The sequence below is a fragment of the Heloderma suspectum genome, chromosome 5, assembly GCF_057233095.1.
Source record: "Heloderma suspectum isolate Gila_16-S chromosome 5, 16-S_ref, whole genome shotgun sequence".
Lineage (NCBI taxonomy): Eukaryota > Metazoa > Chordata > Lepidosauria > Squamata > Helodermatidae > Heloderma > Heloderma suspectum.
This window is the reverse complement of record NC_139462.1, coordinates 230,732,880-230,755,806: the sequence shown is the minus strand read 5'-3', so window position 1 is coordinate 230,755,806 and position 22,927 is coordinate 230,732,880. Positions and strand designations below refer to the sequence as shown.

Below are 22,927 nucleotides of genomic sequence, written 5' to 3'. Positions count from 1 at the left end.
AGGAGAGACTTGTGTGCCATGATTCCTGTTCTGTGCCCCCAAAGTTAGCCTGCCATCTTCAGGTGCACTGGAGGATCAATGTTGAAAAGAAATTCATCTACCTGTCCAGTGGTTTTTTGTACATGGAATGGGAGAAGGTGCCATCTTCTTTTTCGCCTCAGGCAGCAAAACAAGGCCAGCCCAGCTGTGAGATGCCTTCTATGCTACCTCCATGCTGTCTGGGACTTGTGGAGGATTGTAGTCCAAAACTTCTGGAGGGCACCAGGTTGCCCAACCCTGGTCTAGACTGATTGGCAGCAGATCTCCAGGGTTTCAGACAAGAGTCTTTCCCGGCCTGATCTGGAGAAGTCAAGGACTGAACCTGGGAGCCCCTGCATGCAAAGCCACAGATAAAGGTCTATATCTCACTGGCACATTTTAGTTTCCTTCCACAAGTCAGGCATTCTACAGCTGCTCATGATCTTGTTCAACTCTAGCCATTGGAATCAATAACACATAAGAAAAGGTCTTAGAATATTCAGCTGAAAACTGCCCATTCCTGGAGATGTAATGTGCTCTAACTGATCAGTTTCTAAATTTCGAATTTCTTCTTGTTTAAATTTTAGAATCTAGACAATTCAAAAATGCTTTCCGTAAGTTCAATAGAGGTAGTTCTGGTATATGTGTGTGTACTGTATGTGTGTTCCCCCCCTACACTTTGTGTGTGTGTGTGTGTGTGTGTGTGAAGAGAAGAATTTACCACCCTTCTGTTGGAATGCACACCTATTCAATCCCCCTTTATTGAAGGAATGTCAGCATATTATCTCTCAGCCACCCCATCTATATCATGGGAACAGTAATATCAGACCTCCACATTGATTAAGTTCTGATATGGTCACTTTATCATATTAATGACATATTAATGACAAATATCTATCTATCTATCTATCTATCTATCTATCTATCTATCTATCTATCTATCTATCTATCTCTCTCAGCTCAATGACCATGGCAAGAATCCGTTTGTTGCATCATTATGTTCGCCTGACTTCCCAGAAAAGTTCTGGGTGTGGTGTTTACCTGGGCTTGTTTTCCTCTGAAAGCCGAGGGTGTATGTGTTTAAGTTCCAATCCTATTGAAATAAATGGTACTTAGTTCTGACTGAGTAGGCATGCATAGGATGTATATAAGAGTCACTAGAAATGTTACTTTGCAAAGGATGATAAATGCTGAGACTTTGTGGGTGTGGGAAAGGGAAAGTATTTCGTGACTGCGCTGCAGTAGCATAAGCAATTTACAAGGTAAAGAGAACTGGAATGTCTTCTGTCAGGGGCAGACAACCTCTTTGGGCTGTGGGCATATTTGGCAATTTGAGAACTGACCCGGGCGCCAGCACAAAATTGCTTGTGCTGGAAGCAGTGGAGGCTGGTGGCTTGGATGTCAGTGGGACAATGAGTCCGCTCTGGGTTTCTCTGGGTGCTTGGATAGCTCCTTTAAAGTTCTGACTGGTTTTGAATGAAACCCAGAGCAGATTCACCACCCCACTGAAACCAGCCTCCATGGACTGGAAGCATGGCAAAGGACAAGCATCTGGCCCCAAAAGGTGACCTCAAGGCAGAGGTGGGGGTCTGAGCCCCAACACAGTAAGCAATTCCCTTGAACTCACAGTTTCTTTCAGCACCTTATTCACAGCAATCCCAGCTGCTGCTAAGAACATTTTTTAAGGGGGCGGGGAGAGCACCTTGGCAGGCACCAAGAAAGGTGCCCGGGGCACATTGTCTTAGGTGAATCTGGCTTTCTGGAATGCAGCGCTGATGTCACAAAGTGGAACTTCCAAAGGGGTGTGTGTGCCTTTTTTGCTCACCATGTTAGTGAAACTCCTAACCTTAGGAATCTGAACTGAGGGGGAAAAATGTGAGCACCAGCGATGTAGTGGAGGCGGGGCTCGCAGCCCCTCAGCCCCGGCACGTTTTTATTAGCAGGGACTCTGATGTCATCTGCCACCCCCCTCAGAATTCCTTGTTCCCTCTTTGCTTAGCTGCGATCCTTGCTGTAGCTGTGGGGGGAATGAATTTTCCAAGCAACAATATATTGTTCCATGTTAGAATGCAAAGTATTTGGGATGATGGTCTGGAATGGGCAATTCAGACCTATTCGCTTTACCAAAGACGTGCTCCTGGTGGAGATGAAAACTCCTAGAACTGGTTTGTTGATGGATCGACACCGCTGCCTGAAATTTTTGGACTGCCCTTGGAGACTGTCCAGCTGGGTGTGTGGATGTTTCTGTTGGTCAGGGAGGGGGGAGATATAATGAAGGAACTCAACGAAGGCTAATGGGTAATGTCGGGGCACTAAGGGAGCTTGCAAGGGGGCTGCTTAAATGCGAAGGGATCAGTCCATGAGGGCTGAGTTGAGAGGGTGAAGCTTCCATAGAGGATCATATTCCGAAAACCTAAAATGTTTGTGTGTGAGTGAGTGGGTGAAACAGATTAACACCCCTGCATTTTTTTCTCAGACGTGCAGTGGAAATACCCCCGCCTTACTCTTAGCTGCACTGGTTTTGGATCCCAGTGGAAGGCTGTATATCTTACAAGGTTGTGCAATCGTAGAAGGGGGCGTGGCTGTGAGGGGGCGTGGCTGTGGCCCTCACGAGGGCACCCTGCACTTCTGAACGTGCCAATACCCTCCTGGTGAGCACCAAGCAAAAGAAAGAGGAAACCTAGTGGCTCTGCTTGGACTGAGAGGGCCCTGCGCCAGGTGCCCTGCAGTGGACCCCTCCTTACTGCCACCCTGCCTCCTCTGCCGCTGCCACCCAGTTTCTCCCCCTCCCTTCCTGCTCTGGTCCTCCACTTTCCTTCCTCCCCACCCCCAACTTAGCAGGCAGTATCAGAAAGGGGTTCCTTTATTTTCCTTTTTTGAAAACATCGTCCCACAGCAGACAAAAGAGGCAAAAAACAGGCATCCCCTCTAGCCAGGGGGCGGGGTCAGCTAGCTGTGAGCGGAGAATGGTAAATGGCAGTTTTACGTGGACTCAGATGAAATGAGACACAACGGCAGAAAGCTGAGTTTGGGCTCTGTAAATTAACAGCGTTCGGGGGTGCTGGCTCTCTCAGGAGCTGTGGCTTTGGCTGTCCGTTGGAGCATTTCAGTCGTGTGCTTCCACCCACCCTCATCCCGTGCATTTGTAAATAAACTCAAAAGTTACAAAATGCCATAAGCCACCAGTGACCTCTGTCCAAAGGAAACCAAACCTAGATGCGTGCTGTGCCCCTGGAACACCTCACCGTGGGACAGTGTTGAGGTCGACGCTTAGCGTGGGGAGAAGCGTAACATGACCTGGCGGGGGATGTTCCCAACGCCGCTGACCTCTGGCGTGAGATCGATTTTGGTGACTCCCGGAGGGTGCTTGAGACGGAAACTCTGCAGGATGGTGGTAAGAAATAAGAAGAGTTGCATCCGGGCCAATCCTTCGCCCAGGCAGCTCCTCTTTCCTGTAACAGATGGAAGCAGAAGGTGCTGCTGAGGTATTTCATGGGGAGGAGGGTTAGGCAGTGTAGGCCGGTGGCTCCAATGTCAGTGGGGCAGTAAATCTGCTCCGGGTTTCAGTCAGCACCAGTCAGAACTCCAAGGGACCTATCCGAGGTGCTTTGCAAAGACCTCTCATTCAATAGCCTCTGCTTTGTGGCAGCCTTCCCCCACCTAGTGTCCTCCAGATGTGTTGGACTACAATTCCCATTGTCCCCAGCTGGCATGTCACTGGGGAAGGCTGCTTTCCATTCACAGGACCATAGAGTTGGAAGGGGCCATCTTTCTGGTCATCCAGTCTACATTCCTCCTCGCTGCAAGGAATCAAGATCTGCAGCAATGCTTCTCAATTTTTTCCCCTGAGGCCCACTTGAAAATTACTGGGGGTCACAACAGACCACTTACGAATTTTATTTTTCAAAGCACATACATACTTAATTCATATTTGAAAAACATTTCCACCTTCTCTACTCCCTCAGGGCTGGCATCATCATCAAAACTAGCGCCATATAAAGAAAATCATGAGCCCGGCTGCTGATAAAGACTCCTTTAACAGGTAATTCTTAGGAAAAAAGTTATAGATTACACCATCACCATGTTATGGTACCTGCAGTGGTCCACAGACCACAGTTTGAGGACCTCTGAACTAGCACATCCCCAACAAATGGCTGTCCAGCCATTCCTACCTGCTGAAAACGGCATGTCAGCTCCATTCTTCTTGAAGTCTCCTTTTTCATCTAGGAAATGTTCCGGGTCAAACTGATACGGATTTTTATACTGCTTGGGGTCATGCATTGCAGAACTCAGGACGGGGTAAACAGTGGCACCCTATTAGAAGAAGCAGGGAAGGTCTTAGCACAAGAGCTGACCAGTGACAATTAAGAGTTATTTATCTGTGGGGGGCACATTTAGAATTTTGACAGAGTGAACTCTCACAAATGGCTGTCATGGGTGGCTTGCCCATTCACAAAATGGCTGCCATGGCGGACATGCCCATTCACAAAACACTCATCTCCCAGAAGACAAACTGGTAAGACTAAAAGAAAAGTAACATGGCCAAGAACCTATGTCCAAGGCAGAGGTGATGTCTGAGCCCCAAAATACACAAAAAACACTCTTTTGAACCCAAATAAAGATGGAGGGCAGTGCTTCACTTTGCAGCATGATGACCTCCCAGTAAAAAAAAAAAAATAAAAAATCTTAAGAAATAAAATAAGAATCAGGAGGGGCAGCACGGAGCCTGGTGGGTGCCAAGAGAGGTCTCTGTGGGCACATTGGACCCCAACCTGAAGCTGTTTCTTGCAGGTACCTTGGGGATGGTAAAGCCTTCAAATTCCATGTCCTGTTTCACTGTACGGATGAATCCTAAGGGGATGAGATCAAGAAGTCGCTGCGCTTCATGGAGGACAGCTTCTGTGTAGGGCATCTCAAGTCGGTCCTTCATGGCAGGAGGATGCGCGTGCCCTATCACGCGGTCTATTTCCTCATGGATCTTTGCTGGAAGTGGATCCAAAGACAGGGCATTTAGTGCATTCAACAGATCAAGAAAAAGAAGGCTGATTTTGGTGGCCTCCTCGCTTTTTTTTTTTTGTTAAATGTAGAACCTAGAACATTCTACATTAGTTGACTTTCCTGGAAGATCTTGGCCAAATTACACATGATGCTTAAACATGATTGCAGTTATCAGGACTGCACAGCACAGGGAGGGTTTAACCCTTTCTTTCCCAGATGTGATCCTGATGAAAGTCATAGGTTGTTGAATTCTGGGTTGTTGTAATTGAGTGTGAATATAGCCATGCTAACAAACCATTTTTTTTAACCATGAACAACCCAGAAAGAGAGCCCATTGTTTGCTGTTGGGTTATGCACTCTGGGCTGTTTAAACCATGGGTTGTCATTAAACCAGAACCATGGGTTGTTCATGATTAAATAAGCCATGGGTTATGTATGTGAACTAGGCCTATACCTGCCCATGTAAGTTTTAGACATCAGTGGATGGCACTTCGGGTTTGGATGCTGAAGGTCCTGGTTCCGATCCACAATTAGACATGAACAACCTTGGCAAGCTAGCATTGCCCATCTTATGGAGTAGTTTTTGGAATAAAATGATATATGGGCATATCGTATGTCACCCCGGGGCTGTTTGCATAAGGCAGGGAAGGAAAGAAGCTACCAGAACATGGTCAGCCAGAATTTTACAAAGGATGGAACAGCTTCCCAAGAGAAATGATTCAATGTCTAAAGCGCCCTCCCATAAAAGAGACGCGATCTGATCAAACAAAGGGCAAAACACTATTCACGCAATGTTTTGTAAACCTTCCACTGAGGGATGTTCAAGCAGGATCATAAGGATGTATCTGAGGCTGGTGCCGGTCGTTTCTGTCCCAGCCAGGAATAGGTCGTAAACTGTCATCACCAAATTCTCTCGAGTAAATACAGTCTTGGGGTTGTGCTTCTCCTGGGAATGGGCAGAAGACTCTTAAAATCATGCACTACCACACTGGGGAATCAATCAGCAGCACTTTCAGATGGCATCCCAAGGTACCAAGGCATCCTTTTCCAGTGCTCAGCAGGCTACCAGTGGCTACTAGTCCTGATGGCACTATGGGACCTCCAGTGCGAGAGGCAGAGTGCCTATGTACACCAGTCACTGGGGAACATGGGCAGCAGGAGGGTGCTGTGGCACTCATGTCCTGCCTGTGGGTTTGCCCCAGGCAGCTGGTTGGCCACTGTGTGAACAGAATGCTGGATTAGATGGACCCTTGGTCTGATCCAGCAGAACGCTTAAGTTTTTAAGGAAAAGCTCTTATCTCTGACCAGCTGCTGATCAGAGATAAGAGCTTTTCCCTGCTGGGAGATAGGACCTGGGGAAGAAGCTGGCAGGAGGATCTGCTGGGCTGTGGGGAAAAGTGGGTGGGGTGCTGCTGGCTTCATGAACAATCTTGGCAAGCTAGCACTGTCTTCAGAGTAAAATGAGATACAGGCCTATTGTAACTCATCTTGGGGCTGTTGCTTAAGGCTGTGAGGGACAGAAGCAAAATAAATAAGCTATTGAAACATGCTTAGTCAGAATTTCACAAAGCATGGAACAGCTGCCCAAGGAAAATGATTTAATGGCTAAAGCACTCTCCCATAAAAGAAATACAATCTGTTCAAACAAAGGACAAGACACAGTCCATTCCAGTGACTTCACGGGCCACACCATGGCATGTGCACCCTTGTCCTAAATCTTTGTTCCAGCACAGGGACCAAACCTTCCTTCCTCCCACCTCTCCTTCTAGGGATGAAGACAGCTGTTTTCAGAGTTAAAAGATGCAATCCTATGCATGTTTAGACAGAAAAAGTCCTACAACACCCAGCATTGCTGGGGTATTCTGGGTGTTTTAGGATTTTTTTCCCATCTAAACATGCATAAGACTGTGCCCTAAGGGTAGTAGAGGTGGATACATTTGCTGCCCTGAAAATAAATAGAGCCAAGAGAGACATACATCCCACAGAGGCCCAGCATGCTGTGAGCACTCCTCTTGTTGGGGATGGAGAATGAAGAGCTCTCAGGTGTCTTCTCTTGCTCTGTTCTCCCTCCATGTCTCACCTGCTCCATTTTAAGGAGGAAGGAGTCTGTGAAGTCCTGAGGAACGCTAGTGAGATTCAGTATTCTCTCATGATCTTTCACCTTCTGGGCTACGAAGGCCTGGACATCATCTAGGTTTTTGAAGAATCTTTGGTGAGGGCCAGGCAAATAGTCCATGATCCTGGGGAAGAAGTTGTAGAGCTGAGAGAGAGAGAGAGTGAGAGAGAGAGAGAGAAAGGCAGGGCAGGTCCTTGTAAATGTAGCGGTAAATGCTTTGGTGAGGTTGAATCTCTTCAGTGAATTAAATCCAATTGCACCATGAGAAACTAACATATTGCATAGCCATTCATTGTCATAACCAACCAACCAACCAACCAACCAACCAACCAACCAACCAACCCACCCACCCACCCACCCACCCATCCATCCATCCCTCCCTCCCTCCCTCCCATTGTTGTTGTTGTTGCTGCTGTTGCTGCTGTGTTGTTGTGGTTGTTGTTTGTCTCCTGAGTTCACTGACTGTTAGGAACTGCTATGGGGCTTTAGAAGACCAGTTTCCTTTGGAACGGGACTCATGGATGGCCTTTTGCTGAACCAGATAGTAGTGATGGATCAAGCAGGCACATGGGCAGGCTAGACAACCCCAAAGAGGCATTTGCCCAGCAGTCTTAAGATCCTTACAAGCAGCTTCTCTTAGCCAGAAATCTATTAGCCAAATCCCACAGCCTGCCACCTCCAAAAGTGACATTTATCAGGTGGCTGGCCACTATGTGCTGGATCAGATGTACCCTTGGTCTGATCCAGCATGTCTTTTCTTATGTGTTTATGTTCTTATGATCTTCCTCTGGCCAAATTCAGACTGTACAAACTGACCCCTGCTTAGCCTTCCACCAACATCCTGGCAGAAGGATGTTGAGAAGGCCTCTGGCAGGACCTATCTGTGTGGACATCTCTGGATTGTCACAGTCCAGGAATTCATCCAGGCCTCTTGGCCAAGCTCCTGTTAGTCATTAAAACCATAATGCCAGGCGTAGGGAAAACGGTTGTTCTGCATACTGTGAGGCAACGGGAGATACTGGGAACCATTTTAGGCCTGAGGGCTGAATTAGCTCTGAGCTCTGATATAGTGATGGCCACCAATTTGGATGGCTTTAAAAGGGGGTTGGACAAATTCCTGAAGACTATCGATGGCTACTAGTCTTGATGGCTATGTGCTGCCTCCAGTACCAGAGGCAGTGAGCCTATGTACACCAGTTGCTGGGGAACATGGGTGGGAGGGTGCTGTGGCACTCATGCCCTGCTTGTGGGTTCCTGGTCGACAGCTGGCTGGCCACTGTGTGAACAGAATGCTGGACTAGAGGGACCTTGGTCTGATCCAGCAGGGCTCTGCTTATGTCCTTATGCAGATTAACTATGGGGAGGCGGCAGGAGACAGGGCTGGACCTAGGTGACTTTAGACTCTGGACTTAATAGCCAGATTTAGATGGCCAGGTACATTACCACGGCTGTGAAGCACATAACCAGCATTTCTCTTTCCCTCCCCCACAACTGCCATTCCAAGCTTTACAGCTGCTTCTACAGTCATGAGAGAAAACAAATAAACAAACAACCCTTAGGAAAAGGGCTAAAACAAACAAACAAACAACAAACAAACAAAAGAAAACAAATAAACAATCAACCCTTAGGAAAAGACCCTTAAGAAAGAAACAACCCTTACGAAAACATGTGCCGTTTTAAGCTCACTTAAACTATAGCACTGCGATGACTATAGGAATAAAATGGAGTTTGCTTCTGCGGCCCTGACGTTAAACACGTTTACTTGGGAATAAGCACCATTTTGTTGCAGAAAAGGGATAATATTCCCTTGTCCCAGAGTTGTCCCAGAGAGGAAGGCCAGGACCTCTTCTCGATCATCCCAAAGTGCAGGACATGGAATCATGGGCTCAAGTTACAGGAAGCCAGATTCTGGCTGAACATCAGGAGAAACGTCCTGACTGTTAGAGCAACACGACAATGGAACCTATTACCCAGGGAGGCGGTGGGCTCTCCCACACTGGAGGCGTTCACGACAAGGCTGGACAACCACGTGTCAGGGATGCTCTGACTTGGATTCCTGCATTGAGCAGGGGGTTGGACTCGATGGCCTTGTAGGTCCCTTCCAACCCTACTATTCTATGATTCTATGATTCTATATAAAACAATAAAATGAGCATCTGTAAACATGGACATGCCTGCTTGGCCACCCCCGACTATAAAATGGTCTTTCAGAAGGAGGAGGACGAGGGGAGGGGAGAAGCACCCGCACTGCTCAGCCCAGCCCCGGTGTTGATGCTGGGCTTGTTTGTCACTACCCCATCACCAGCCGCTTTGGGCAGTCCTTTGGGGTCCTCCTGGGCCATGGGTCCTAGGCCTAGGGCCAAAGGACCTAGCTACGCCACTTGGGGACATCTTCCCTGTGCAGTGCTGAGAGAGGCTTGCTTTCTCAGCACTGGGCAGGGAAAAAGACTCGTCTTCAATGTGCTACTTAGGGCTTATCAGTGATAAGCCCTAAGCCAGCGTTCTTCACTGCAAGACCCAAGGGCCACTGGCAGCTCTCCGTCACCACAGGTGCAGCTCTCTCTCTCATTCACTCTCTCGTTCTCTTTTTGCAGCAGCTGCTCACTCTTGGCAGGGGGTTTCTAGGCTCACTTTGTTGCTTGCTTTAGCAGTGGACTGGCTGTGTGATCTGGGCTACTGGTGGGGGCCTCGGGGGTGGGGAGTCAGGAGAACTGCTGCTTTTCAGCTGTAAGGAGAGAAGCCCGGGAGGTAAAGAGCAACGTGATGGGCTAGCTGCAGTGCTGCACTGCACAGGTTCCGAGGTGGCCTTGGTGGTGGTGCCTGGAGCCAAAGTGGCTGCTGCTTGAAAAAAAGTGAAGATGGCTGCCCTAAGCCCTTTCTCCTCTCTTGGTGCATGGCAGAGGAAAGGGGCAGGGCCTAGGAGAGGGGGTGGGGCTCGGGGAAGACATTTGGCAGGCCAGATGGAGAACTCCTGCAGGCTGCATTCGGTGTCACTGTTCCTACCCAAGCCACCACTCCGCTGAAAGCCTACCGCTGTGCCTCTCAGCACATGGGCATGTTGGTGTCTGCTTTCCAGAGCCCTCCTCACCTGCCCCATGGTGGAGCTCTCGAGCTGGAAGCTCTCGCTGAGCAGGCGGAGGATGCGGACGTACTCCTGGTCGTGGTAGTCAAACCGCTCTCCGAGCAGGATGTGGCTGATCACATTGCTAGCTGCGCCGCTGAACAGGGTGGCTGGGTTGAAGGGCTGGCCTGGCCAGGGAGAGGGAATCAGTGGGCCTGCGTCAAAGGCTAGCGAGTCATCAGCCGAGGGGCCAAAGTCTGTCCATCTGGGTTGGGGTTGGATGAACCTGACCATTTTGGTTTCTCTCAGCTTCCCCTTTTTCCACTCTTAAATTCAGTTTGCCTTGAATGTGGATTTTTTTTAAAAGTTTGCATGAAAATAGTTTTTGTGCACATTTTTCCTAATACATGCATTTTTTGGCTTAATGTGCACATTTTCTGCAAGCAAATTTCCAAATACAATACACTTTTAACATTATTTTCCCTAATATACATAATATATACAGATTTTCTGATTGGAGAACTCCACTGCAAAATTTGGAGATGTGTGAATTTTGCAGGACAGCTGAGTTTTGGTCTTATAGGGGCTTGAAAGTGCAAAATTAGGTAAATTTGCATTAAAATCCGAACTGAATGCACTCCACCCCCGGTCCCCGTCACTAATCCAGATAGATCCCCAGCTAGCTGGTGTAGCAAGAGTGCACTTTAATCCAGAAGGTCTTTAGTTCAGTTTTTGACTGAGCATCACAGTGGCCTTAGTCATGCTGTTGCTAACCTCAGACCTCCCTCCGCAGAATATGGGTCACTGTAGCCTCTGGCCAACATTTTAGCTGGTAAATGTGAACACACACAACCACCCTCGGTTCTCCCCCAAATCCAGGCTATCTAATCCATAGGCCATGGAGAATTTTTCTCCATCACCCATTTCCGGCACCTGCTCTTTCTGCCACTCACTTTCCCCCGTCTCCTGCCTTTTATTTCTCCCACGCATACTGCAGAACAGCTTGGTGCTATGATTGTTTACTCAGAAGTAAGCTCCGTGGGGTTTGGTTGAGCTTCCTCCCATGTTTTCCTATAAGAATAAGAATGGGAGATGGGAGAGAAACCGAGGGGGGGGAGCCCCCTCCAGACTTTGCAAGGGTCTGAGGGGGCTGTCCTGCAAGCACATTACCATGAAGAAAAAAATGAGTTCCTGCTTGACAATGTTATTTGCCTTATTTCTCTCTATCACTTATGCCTCATCCAAAAAGAGGAAAGCATCAGAAGCAGCACTGCCTACACAACGTTCTAGATGAGCAACATTTGGCCCTCCAGATGTTTGGGCCTACAACTCCCATCATCCCGTACCATTGGATTTAATGTCTAGGGCTGCAGGCAGTTGTAGTCCAAACCATCTGGAGGGCCACAAGTTGTCCACCTCTGTTCTAGACAACGGGCTGTTGGCCTAGACTCTCACCTGCACAGATGTCATGGCTAGCTCAGCCTTTCTCAACCTGGTGTCTCCAGATGCGTTGGGCCATAACTCCCAGAAATCCCCAGCCACCTATCCCCAGGTTGGGTAAGGCTAGGCAACCTGGGCTAGGCAACCTGGTCCCCTCCAGATGTTTTGGTCTACAATTTCCACAATTCCTTACCATTTGCCATGCTGGCTAGGCTTGATCTAGAGGACACCAGGAGGACATCTGGGGGACACCAGGTTGCCTAGCACTGGGTTAGACTAATGTGCAGGGCCAGTTTCCAGTTTCCGCAGACTTTTTTCCTTCTTCTTCCCCAGGGTGGAAATGAGAGTTACCCATAGATATCAGTGGAGAAAACCAGGATGTTATTGTAGCTGTGACTGGGCAACAGGTATTCCTCCCCCATCACCAGTGTCAAACAAAAGATACTAGAAAAGATACAGTCGGTGTACTTGGTCTTTCTGACTTGGTTGACTATTTCATATGAATTTAAAAATACATTAATTAAAATTTCAAGGTATCCCCATGTACCCTTTGTGGCCCTCAGCTCCTTCACCAAATACTCCGCCTCTTCCTGGATACGTTCCTCGATGCTTTTCTTCCCCATGCCAAAGTTCCTCAAAGTGGAGAGAGAGAAGCGACGGATCTGGACCCAATGTTCCCCACTGGACATGAAAATACCTGAAGGAGGCAACAGGAGCAAACACAATGGACGTGGAGCCAGAAAAGGGAGTGAACCTATTGCACATGATTAATACAAGATCCATCCGCATGCATGAACTGTGGTTGTCCCATGGACAATAGCAGAGGGGACCCCAGGACTGGCTCAAGACATTTTGCTGCCTGAGGCGAAGGACAAAATGGTGCCCTCCTTGGCCTCAGGTATCAGAGGCAGTGTGCCTATGTACACCAGTTGCTGGGGAACATGGGCGGGAGGGTGCTGTTGCATTCATGTCCTGCTTGTGCCAGTGGCTTCTGGTTGGCCACTGTGTGGACAGAATGCTGGACTGGAGGGATGAGCGAGAAGACTGGCTGTTCTGATGTTCCACTCCATTTGCAGAATCCAGCCAGACTGGTAGCTCAGCAGGGAGGATGGAACCTGAGGACAGCAGGCTCCCATCAAGGGCACAGGGTAGGTTGTATGGCACACAGAGATCTGCCTTCCAACACCTTACCACTGCTCGCCCCCCCATCTGCTGCCTGAGGTGGTGGCATCCTTCTGCTTAACAGTAGGGCTGGCCATGGGGTAGCCTTTTCCAGCCATTCGGACCCTGTGATTGCACTGCCAGCTCTCCAGTGCCAGTGAATGCATGGCGTTTGCTGGCAGGAACACGATGGAGGGCATGTTTGAGGAAGGGCCATGGCTCAGCGGCAGAGCACCTGCCTTGCGTGCAGAAAGTCCCAGGTTCAATCCCAACCTCATCAGGTAGGGCTGGGAAAGGCCCCATCTGGGACCCTGGAGGGTCCTGAACAGTCGCCATGGACACTTCCAGTGGAGGCTGGTGGCGCCTATTTCAGTGAGATGGTGAATCTGCTCTGGGTTTCAGTCAGAACTAGTCAGAACTCTAAAGGAGCCATCCAAGGTGCCAAACCCATTTTGGGGATTGGATTCAGCGCTTTGGATACCTCCGTTAGAGTTCTGACTGAAACCCAGAGGTGATGTACTGCCCCACTGAAACAGGAGCCACCAGCCTCCACTGGACACTTCTAAGCTAGATGGACCAGGAGTCTGGATGTCGGCTGCCTAGATGGAGCACGCAGTCAGCTCATGCAGAAAGCTGGCTGTGTCTCAGGGCTCCCATCACCTCATGCATGCAGAGAGCAAACTATTCCTCTTTCCCAGAAGTTTAGCTACCTAGTTTGCCATAGAGTTTTATACTTTCATTTGTGTGAGTTGCTGCAGCCTTCATGCTTTGGGGTTGAGCTCCCTCCCCAGAGTATCTAGAACCTGGTGTCACCCAGAGCCGTTGAATTACAGCTCCCATCATCCCCAGTGGCTGTACTGGCTGGGAGACACTGGGAGTTGTAGTCCAACACATCTGGAGGGCATCAGGTTGGGGAAGGCTGTTCGAGAACTTCAGTCTCCAAATGGTGTGTGTGCATGTGAGAGTAATGATACATCTTGTCTCCTCATCCTCACAACAACCCTACGAGGTAGGCTAGGCTAGGAGTTAGTGACTGGCCCAAGGTCGCCCAGTGAACTTCATAGCTGAGCAAGGATTTGAAGCCAGAACTCCCTGATCCAAATCACAGACCAGCCTAGCCCAACTTGGTGCCCTCCAGATGTTTTGGATTTCAGTTCCCATCAGCCCCAGCCAGTGTGTCTACAGGTCAGGAATGCTAGAACTACAGGTCCAAAACAGCTAGGAGGAGCCAAGCTGGGGAAGGTGGCCCAAGGCCCTGTTCCAGTCTACCACCCTGGTACTGCTCCGGGCTAATGGTACTGGACAATACCGAGTCCTCTGCTGGTCTTATCTGCTGATGGGAAGCTGCCTCGGTTGAGGAACTCATCTCCACGGTCAACCAGAACCTTCTTCACTACATCATAACCGTAGAGGACCACTGCCTGGTCTGAGCCAAAGTACACCGTGAACACTGGACCATATTTTTCGCTCATCTGTAAAGACACAACAGATAGCAGAAGGTTTGCAGAGGGAAGACCTTTGTGTTTAACAACCATCAGTGACGAAATGCCAAATAATTTGACATCTCATCTAATTCGGTCCCGAGGTGCAAAGCAGAGAGTCCAGTTGTGGGGCTTGAATTAGGCATGGGGGAATCTGTCAGTTTCATCCTACGCCCCCTTCAAATGTTTTAAATCTCATGTTCTTTCTCTCCTGTATAGGGAGAACTTTGCGAATTCTGGTAAATTGTTATCACGAACGAATTGAAATGAAATCCTCACCCAACTTTTCTCTTGTACACTGCCTTGAGAGGGTTTCCCCTGAAAGGCGGCCTAGAACTCATTTTAGGGTCCAATCTTATGCATGTTTAGACAGGAAAAAAATCAGGATAGGGGAAGGAACAATGGGGTTAAACGGGCAGGAGTTGTAGTTCAAGCCAGGCATTAGGAAATGTTTCCTAACTGTTAGATCAGGTCCATCAGAGAAAGCCGTTGCCTGGAGAAGAGTTCCTCAATATTTGGGCTGGTGTAGCCAACTGCAAGCCAAGCCTTGCATAACTACGTTCCAGAAGGCAAGAGGAATCCAGGCCACAAATAAACCCCAACCAGCCACCTCTTTGGGCGTTGTGTATGCAAACCCCGTCTGTCCTTCTGGGAGTACGTTTTAATTTGCTTGGGGGAGATCCAGTTCTGCAAGGACTCCAGCACAAGCTTGGCTTGCAATTGGCTGCATCAGCACAATGTTTGCCACAGCTCCCTGGATCCTGGCTGCTCTGACCTCTTTGCTATGACAGCCTGATCCGACCTTTCCTAATGCCTGACTTGTTCTTCCGCCCTATTGCTCTTTGTCCTTTCCTCACAGGATCAAGGGAAGGCGCATCTTCACCAAAGCTAAAGGCAAAGGTCATCTGTTAGGGACCACTTAGGAATCTTCCCTTGCTTGTTCATGTGTGTTACCACTTTAAGGGCGCAATGCTATGCATGTTCAGACAAAAAAAGTCCTATAACTCCCAGCATTTCCTAGCCAGCATGGCTAGCTGGGGAAAGATAGAAGTTGTAGGACATTTTCTGTCCAATCACGCACAGGATTGTGCTGGCAGACAGACAGACATGCACCAGCGAAGTTCATTAGGTACAGCTATTCCCTGTATGGAGAGGACCACGATGTAGCTGTTAATGAGGGGCCTGTCAGAAAAAAAAGGAGCTGGTAACCCTAATTCAGCACCAACATCCACAAGGATTCAAACTCAGACCTTTAAGAGTTAAACACTCAAAGCCCTCGGCCTGGATGGACAAATCTGTTCATTTTGGCTTCTGCCATATTTAATTTTTTTAAAAAGCTCTTTAGTCTAGGGATGTCAGAGAATTCTACCACGGATCTTGGTGAGGCCGAATGCCAGTGCATTCGGCCCCCCCGAAATCTATGGTGGAACGGCCTGCCCCCCCGCGGATCCCCCCGGGACAAGACTTACCTGGGGCGGATGTTCTGGGCGGCGGCAGCTCCAGCGGCGGTAGCTTCTGCAGCTGGTCTTCCAACCAGCTGCCACTGCCGCCGCCATTTGCAGTCTGGCGTTTGGTGTTTTTTTTTTTTACAGAGACGTGATAGGTTACGTAAAGACTTACGTAGACTATCACATCCCGGTTAAAAAAAAAAAAAGCGTACGCAAATGGCAGCGGCTACAGCAGAGCTGCCGCGGAGCACAGCTGGCCATCGAGGATTCTGGGGGGGAGGACCGGATCGCTTCCCCCCCATCGAGGATTCCGGGGGGAGGGACGGAACGCCTCCCCCCCCACCATGAACAGAATCCACGGAAAGGTAAGTGACTTTCGTACATCCCTACTTTAGTCCCAAATATGGAGAACTTTGATTTTGGTGAATTCTGATCAAAACTGAACTGATACAAAATTCTCACCCAGCCCTTGCAGAACCAGCAGATCTGATGTCCCTCAAGGTCCCAGAGTGAGTTTGGGTAATGGGGGTGGGGTGAATGGCTTAGCTAAAGCCTCCTTCCTTACCTTCTTCAGACATTCCACCATGTTCTTGGTCTTCAGCTGCAGGAGGTTCCCAATGAATGGAAGAGGTGTTGGGCCTGGGGGGAAGTTCTTCCTCTTGGCCCCTGCCTTCTTCCATGCTACCAGGAAGAGCAGGCCGACCACCAAGAAGACAGCGGTGCTCCCTAGCAGATCCATTGCAGCCCAGCCTCCTCTCCCCAGTGGACAAGAGACTGGGGGTTATGAAGCTTTGACAAACAGCATAATTCAAGTCAACACGAGGTGAGATTAGTGTTCAACCACCGTCAGTTCAAAGTCTCTTTATATAATCCTAGGAACAGAGTCTGTGTTTGCATTTCTGAGCTTTTGTGCCCTGCTGGAGCTTGTCCCCTGGGGGTCAACTACGGGGAGAAGCCATTTGAGCTTGCCTCTGTGCTCTCAAATGTGGGCTGAGATTCACCTGCTGCAGAATCTGCATGGCTGTAGGTGTGCAGACGGGGAGGGGGGAGCCAAGAGTGGCCTGTCCATGCAGGCAAACTTGAAGGTCCATGCAGGCAAACTTGGAGGCAAACTACAGCCCCAAGTTAACTGTGGCGCCAAATTCAAGAAAAAATACAAATAATAATAAATGAATTATAATTAACATTTTAATGTGTTTTTATTTGCAATCAGTCTGAAATATCATTTAGCTGTCGTGTACAAACGTATTCTGAAAATGTCATGCCTCTGTTTTATCTGATCTCAGAAACATTGGTTGGACAGAAAAAAACAAATAATCAGGGGCCGATCTAAACTGCGCCCGCCATCGCAATGAATTCGGTGTCCTGTCGGGTTAAACGCTCTCGCATTAAAACGTGATTATTCACACTCACCCATTTTCCCCATTGCAGTGCTTCATCGAATGCGCAACCTCGGTTCACGCTCAAGCGCTGTGCTGTTTTCCTGCTGTTTTCCTGCGCGCGCTTGTCTGATCTCAGCTGCTAAGCCCTGGTCAGTAGTTGGATGGGCGACCACCTGGGAATCAGGCTTCCTGCATTGAGCAGGGGGTTGTTGTATCCCCTCAAATGAGACTAAGTTTTACCCCCTCCTATCCCCCCCTCCTATCCCCCCATGTTTTTTTTTTTTAAATTCAGGCATTATTCTCGCAGAATCGGGGCTTCTCCGTGATGTTTTTTTTTTTCTAATTGAGGCATGATCTTTGAAGCTTCGAAGTTGTGAAACTTCACAACTTGGGACTTAACTTCTGAGCGCATTGGAATGCCCTGTAAAATAACTGAGAATATAAAACAGGAAATATCAGCGATTATATGAAGCCAATATATATTTGAGGCCTATTATATTTGAGAAGTGGTTCAGAGTGCAATTTTCTTTAAAATTGTGTGTGTGTGTGTGTGTAAACCCCATTGAAATGAATGGGCGGAAAATCAGTTGTAAGTAACTGTCACACTGAGTTCAATGGGACCTAGATGTGATTAATTTGGGTTGGACTGGGGCCCCAGGATTCTATGCAATGTCGCAAAGGATTGGGGAGCACGTTTTGGATTCTTTGCTGCTGTGCACAAACTGTGCCCCCCACCGTAAGGGGTTGGGTGCCTCCCTTGGCTCACTGCTGCATCATGGATGCCCTGGAAGCTCTTGCTGTCCCATGATTCAGGTTGCATTTGATCTGATGGAAGTAAGAGAGGTGGTACCACGTGAGTGCTGTTCTGAGAGGCAGTTCCAGGCATAAAGGGCAGTGAGGGAGAAGAGGCGGGGCTTCTGAGGGAGCAAGACGCATTTGGACCGTTGCTGGCGGTGGAGCTGGCCAGTGGCGCAGTGGCGTCCGGGCTGGCAGGCATGCCACGGCCACAACTCCCTTAGCAAGCATGCTGACATCACCTCCCACTCCCCACCCCCGAATTCCCTGTGGGCTTAGCTGCAATCCCCACTGTAGTTGGAGCCGGGGAGGGGGGAGGAATGAATTTTCCCAGCAACAGTATCGTGCTCCTTGTTGTAATGCAAAGTCTTTGGGGTTGGCTTGGTCTTGAATGGGCAATGAAGACCCATTGGCTTTATGAAGGAGATGAAAACTGGTTTGTTGATATGGATGATGGACTACTCACACATGGTCTTGAAACTGCTTTAGGCTGTATTGCTTAGCTTTTGCTAACTTACTCTGATCACTATATTATCAAGCAAGGGCTGACCTAGGATGAGCCGTTGTTCAAGATACATGGATGGATTCATTCGGCCCTCCAATGAAAGATTTTCCCAACAGAGTTTAGGCCAGAGTGTTTCTTGTCGCCCACTGATCCAGGCAGCAGCTGAAATGCATTTGGTCCATTTGTAGTTTTTAAGGCTTTATATACTCTGGTTTTAATTTTTAATACATTGTCATATGTGTCTTTTTTACATTGTTATAACATTTTAGCGTTATAGGACTAAGGTTTTATACATTCAAGGTTTTATTTGTATATTGTGACACATAAGTCTTTGTTACAATGTTTTTAACATTTGCACTTTCTAATATTAAACAATTTTAATTGTGTATATTCATCTGCCTTAATTTAGGATTTGGTGAATTTTTGATGTGGCTCAACCCAACAGCTGCCTGCATTTTTGGACTCTCCTTGGGGTCGTGGCTACGGGGACCATCATGATGAGCATCTGCACTGCAAAATTTACCCCTGCACCACTGGCGCTGACACACCAGTCCAGCTTTCCCGAACCCTTCAGATGAATTGAACTGCAACCCCCATCATCCCCAACCAGCCTGGCCAATGGGAGTTGCAGTAGTCTGACATTCTAACTGCTGCAGAAAACAGGAGGGGAACCCTCAGTAAGAACCACCATATGAATTAATGGACCCACAATTGTAGCAAAAAGCAGATGAAACTCACGATACCTTGCTGTGGCAAGCACAGATTATTTATTTATTTTATTATTGTTGTTGTTGTTGTTATTATTATTATATTTAAATTTATATCCTGCCTTTTCCCCAATACTGGGACTCAAGGCAGCTTTACAACATTAAAAACCTGTACAGTTAAAACATATAAATAGAAATATACAAAAGTTAAAAATATAATGAAATCATCAATAATATTCAAATTGTATAAAATATCAACATTTTAAACTCTCACGTTGAGATAGGACCATTCACGTCTTGAAAGTCCAACAGGTGTGGTAACATCCAATACAATTAAATGCAAGAAACTCTACATAACAAGAATAAATAGAAGCTTGACATGGCAATGCCACAAACACGGGGTCTCAAATGATACTATGCAATGTAACTAACTTCAGGAATGTGAAATGGTGTAATATCTACTATACAGAAATGTGTACAGTTAAAAAATGTGTCCTTTTAACAAATATTAACAATGTTGGTAAACATATGTGATTCATGTCTACCCTGCAAGTATAATTACCATTCAAAAATGCATCTTAAGAATGATGGTAAACAATAAGAACATAACATAAGAAGAGCCCTGCTGGATCAGACCCAGGGTCCATCTCGTCCAGCAGTCTGTTCACGCAGTGGCCCACCAGCTGTCGACCGGAAACCCACAAGCAGGGCATGAGCACAACAGAACCCTCCCGCCCATGTTCCCCAGCAACTGGTGTACATAGGCTTACTGCCTCTGGTACGGAGGTAGCACATAGCCATCAGGACTAGTAGCCACTGATAGCATTAGCATAGTAAATATGCTCATACAAGAATGGATTCAGTTCATAAATATCACTTTTAAACAAATGATAATAATGGTGAGCAATAGTAAGTTATCTGATGACAACTCCTCAATTGAAGGCTATTTCTGTGCTTCATCAGAAGAATGAAGCTAGTGCTTTGTTGTTCAGTCGTGTCCGACTCTTCGTGACCCCACGGACCATAGCACGCCAGGCCTTCCTGTCCTGTGCTCTCTCCCGGAGCGTGCTCAAGTTCATATTCATTGCATCCGTGATGCTATCTAGCCATCTCATCCTCTGCCGTCCCCTTCTCCTTTCACCTTCAATCTTTCCCAGCATCAGGGTCTTTTCCAGGGAGTTTTCTCTTCGCATTAGGTGGCCAAAATATTGGAGCTTCAGCTTCAGGATCTGTCCTTCCAATGAGCACTCAGGGTTGATTTCCTTTAGGATGGACTGATTGGACCTCCTTGCAGTCCAGGGGACTCGTAAGAGTCTTCTCCAGCACCACACTTCGAAAGCATCAATTCTTCGGCGCTCAGCCTTCTTATAGTCCAGTTCTCACAGCCATACGTTGCTACTGGGAAAACCATAGCTTTGATTAGACGGACCTTTGTCGGCAAGGTGATGTCTCTGCTTCTTACTATGCTGTCTAGGTGGCCATAGCTTTCCTCCCCAGGAGCAAGCGTCTTTTAATTTCATGGCTACAGTCACCGTCTGCGGTGATCTTGGAGCCCAAGAAAGTAAAATCTGTCACTGCTTCCATTTCTTCCCCTTCTATATGCCAGGAAGTGATGGGGCCAGATGCCATGATCTTCGTTTTTTGAATGTTGAGTTTCAAACCAGCTTTTGCACTCTCCTCTTTCACCCTCAACAAGAGGCTCTTTAGATCCTCTTCGCTTTCTGCCATTAGGGTGGTATCGTCTGCATATCGGAGGTTGTTGATCATTGTCCCAGCAATCTTAATTCCGACCTCTGATTCATCCAACCCGGCATTTCTCATGATGTACTCTGCATATAAGTTAAATAAGCAGGGTGACAATATGCAGCCTTGTCCTACTCCTTTCCCAGTTTTTAACCAATCGGTTGTTCCATGTCTGGTTCTTACTGTTGCTTCTTGACCCTCGTACAGGTTTCTCAGGAGACAGGTAAGGTGCTTACGTGTAACCAATACGTAGCCGGACAGTATTCCTCCCAAACACCATGCCCAATTCTGAAGAAACAAGATAAGGAAGCAAAGGTAACTCTCACAAGAGCCTAAAGGAAATATTAATAATAATAATAATAATAATAATACATTTCCTTATACCTTAGATTGTTACCCAAGAACATGGAAAGGAATTTTTGAAACAACTGATTGGAGTGCTTCAGTGAACACTTGTTGGAAGCTATGTAAACTCCAAGAAAAGAAATATTTCTGTTGTCCTAAGATAGCAAAATAACAAGGCAAACAATTAGAACACATTACTGATTATAGTCACTCGAGGCTTGCTAAATTTAAGCATCCAGACGATTTAACCTTACCAAGTATATTCCCGGTCAACTCTTGCTCCTAATAGAAGACAAATTTGAACATATGGGAAGCTATCTGTGGCTTATACTGCAGCTGACTTCGGTTATATCATATAAATTCACCTGGTGGCATTCCCTCATGTACAGGCCACAGTTAACCTGTGAACATGTGGAGGGCAAGTTTAAATGGGGCCTGCGGTCCCTGCTCCTGAGTACCACATATTCAGCTGAAGGGGTGAGCAAGGCCTAATGGTGTACAAATTATATTAATCAAGAACTGTGCAAAAGGCAAGGTCCCTGATTTGTGCATACAGAGCATGAAGCATACTGCACATGGCTTCATTTAGATCTTGGCTTGAATGCACGGAGGTCACACGGGGTGAGGGTGGTTCATAGAATCATAGAATAGTAGGGCTAGAAGGGGCCCACAAGGCCATCGAGTCCAACCCCCTGCTCAGTGCAGGAATCCAAGTCACAGCATCCCCGACAGATGGCTGTCCAGCCTCGTCTTGAATGCCTCCAGTGTGGGAGAGCCCACCACCTCCCTAGGGAATTGGTTCCATTGTCGTATTGCTCTAACCATCAGGACGTTTTTCCTGATGTTCAGCCGGAATCTGGCTTCCTGTAACTTGAGCCCATTTTTCTGTGTCCTGCATTCTGGGATGATCAAGAAGAGATCCTGGCCTTCCTCTCTGTGACCACCTTTCAAGGACTTGAAAAGCGCTATCATATCTCCCCTCAGTCTTCTCTTCTCAAGGCTAAACATGCCCAGCTCTTTCAGTCTCTCTTCATAGGGCTTTGTTTCCAGTCCTCTGATCATCTTTGTTGCCCTCCTCTGAACCCTCTCCAGCTTGTCTGCATCCTTCTTAAAGTGCAGTGCCCAGAACTGGACACAGTACTCTAGGTGAGACCTAACCAGTGCTGAGTAGAGAGGAACTAGTACTTCCTGGGATTTGGAAGCTATGCTTCTATTAATGCAGCCCAAAAGAGCATTTGCCTTTTTTGCAGCCACATCACATTGTTGGCTCATATTCAGCTTGTGATCGACAACAGTTCCAAGATCCTTCTTGCTTCTGGTGTTGTTGAGCCAAGTATCCCCTATCTTGTAACTGTGCATTTGGTTTCTTTTTCCTAGGTGCAGAACTTGGCATTTATCCCTATGAAATGTCATTTATATGTTAAAAAGTGTTGTTTTCTGCTCAGCACTCCAGTCTATCAAGGTCACTTTGAATTTTGTTTCTGTCTTCCAGGGTTTTAGCTATCCCACCCAATTTTGTGTCATCTGCAAAGATTGAAGGCAAAAGGAGAAGGGGACGGCAGAGGATGAGATGGCTAGATAGCATCACAAATTGTTTTGGCTAAAGTTGTTTATTGCCAAGCAAGGATAAGTGATACCACAGTGGAACTGATATTTGAGTATTTCCTTTATCCAGCTCCCGTGATATCTCTTGATAGACCATATTGGTTTACCTCTGTTGGGTAGCA

At 47.6% G+C, this 22,927-nt stretch overlaps 1 protein-coding gene across 1 annotated transcript; it reads right to left on the bottom strand.

Moving 5' to 3' along the window:
* Positions 1 to 2,862: 2,862 nt before the first annotated feature.
* On the bottom strand, positions 2,863 to 16,481 carry LOC146345272 (cytochrome P450 2C23-like). Its single transcript, XM_084859524.1, has 9 exons — positions 16,289 to 16,481; positions 14,104 to 14,266; positions 12,181 to 12,330; positions 10,221 to 10,381; positions 7,097 to 7,276; positions 5,821 to 5,962; positions 4,814 to 5,001; positions 4,191 to 4,332; positions 2,863 to 3,470 (listed from the first exon to the last, which is right to left on the bottom strand). Exons 1-9 carry the CDS (start codon positions 16,460 to 16,462, stop codon positions 3,289 to 3,291), a joined length of 1,482 nt encoding a protein of 493 aa, XP_084715650.1. The 5' UTR covers positions 16,463 to 16,481; the 3' UTR covers positions 2,863 to 3,288.
* Between the last annotated feature and the right edge of the window lie 6,446 nt (positions 16,482 to 22,927).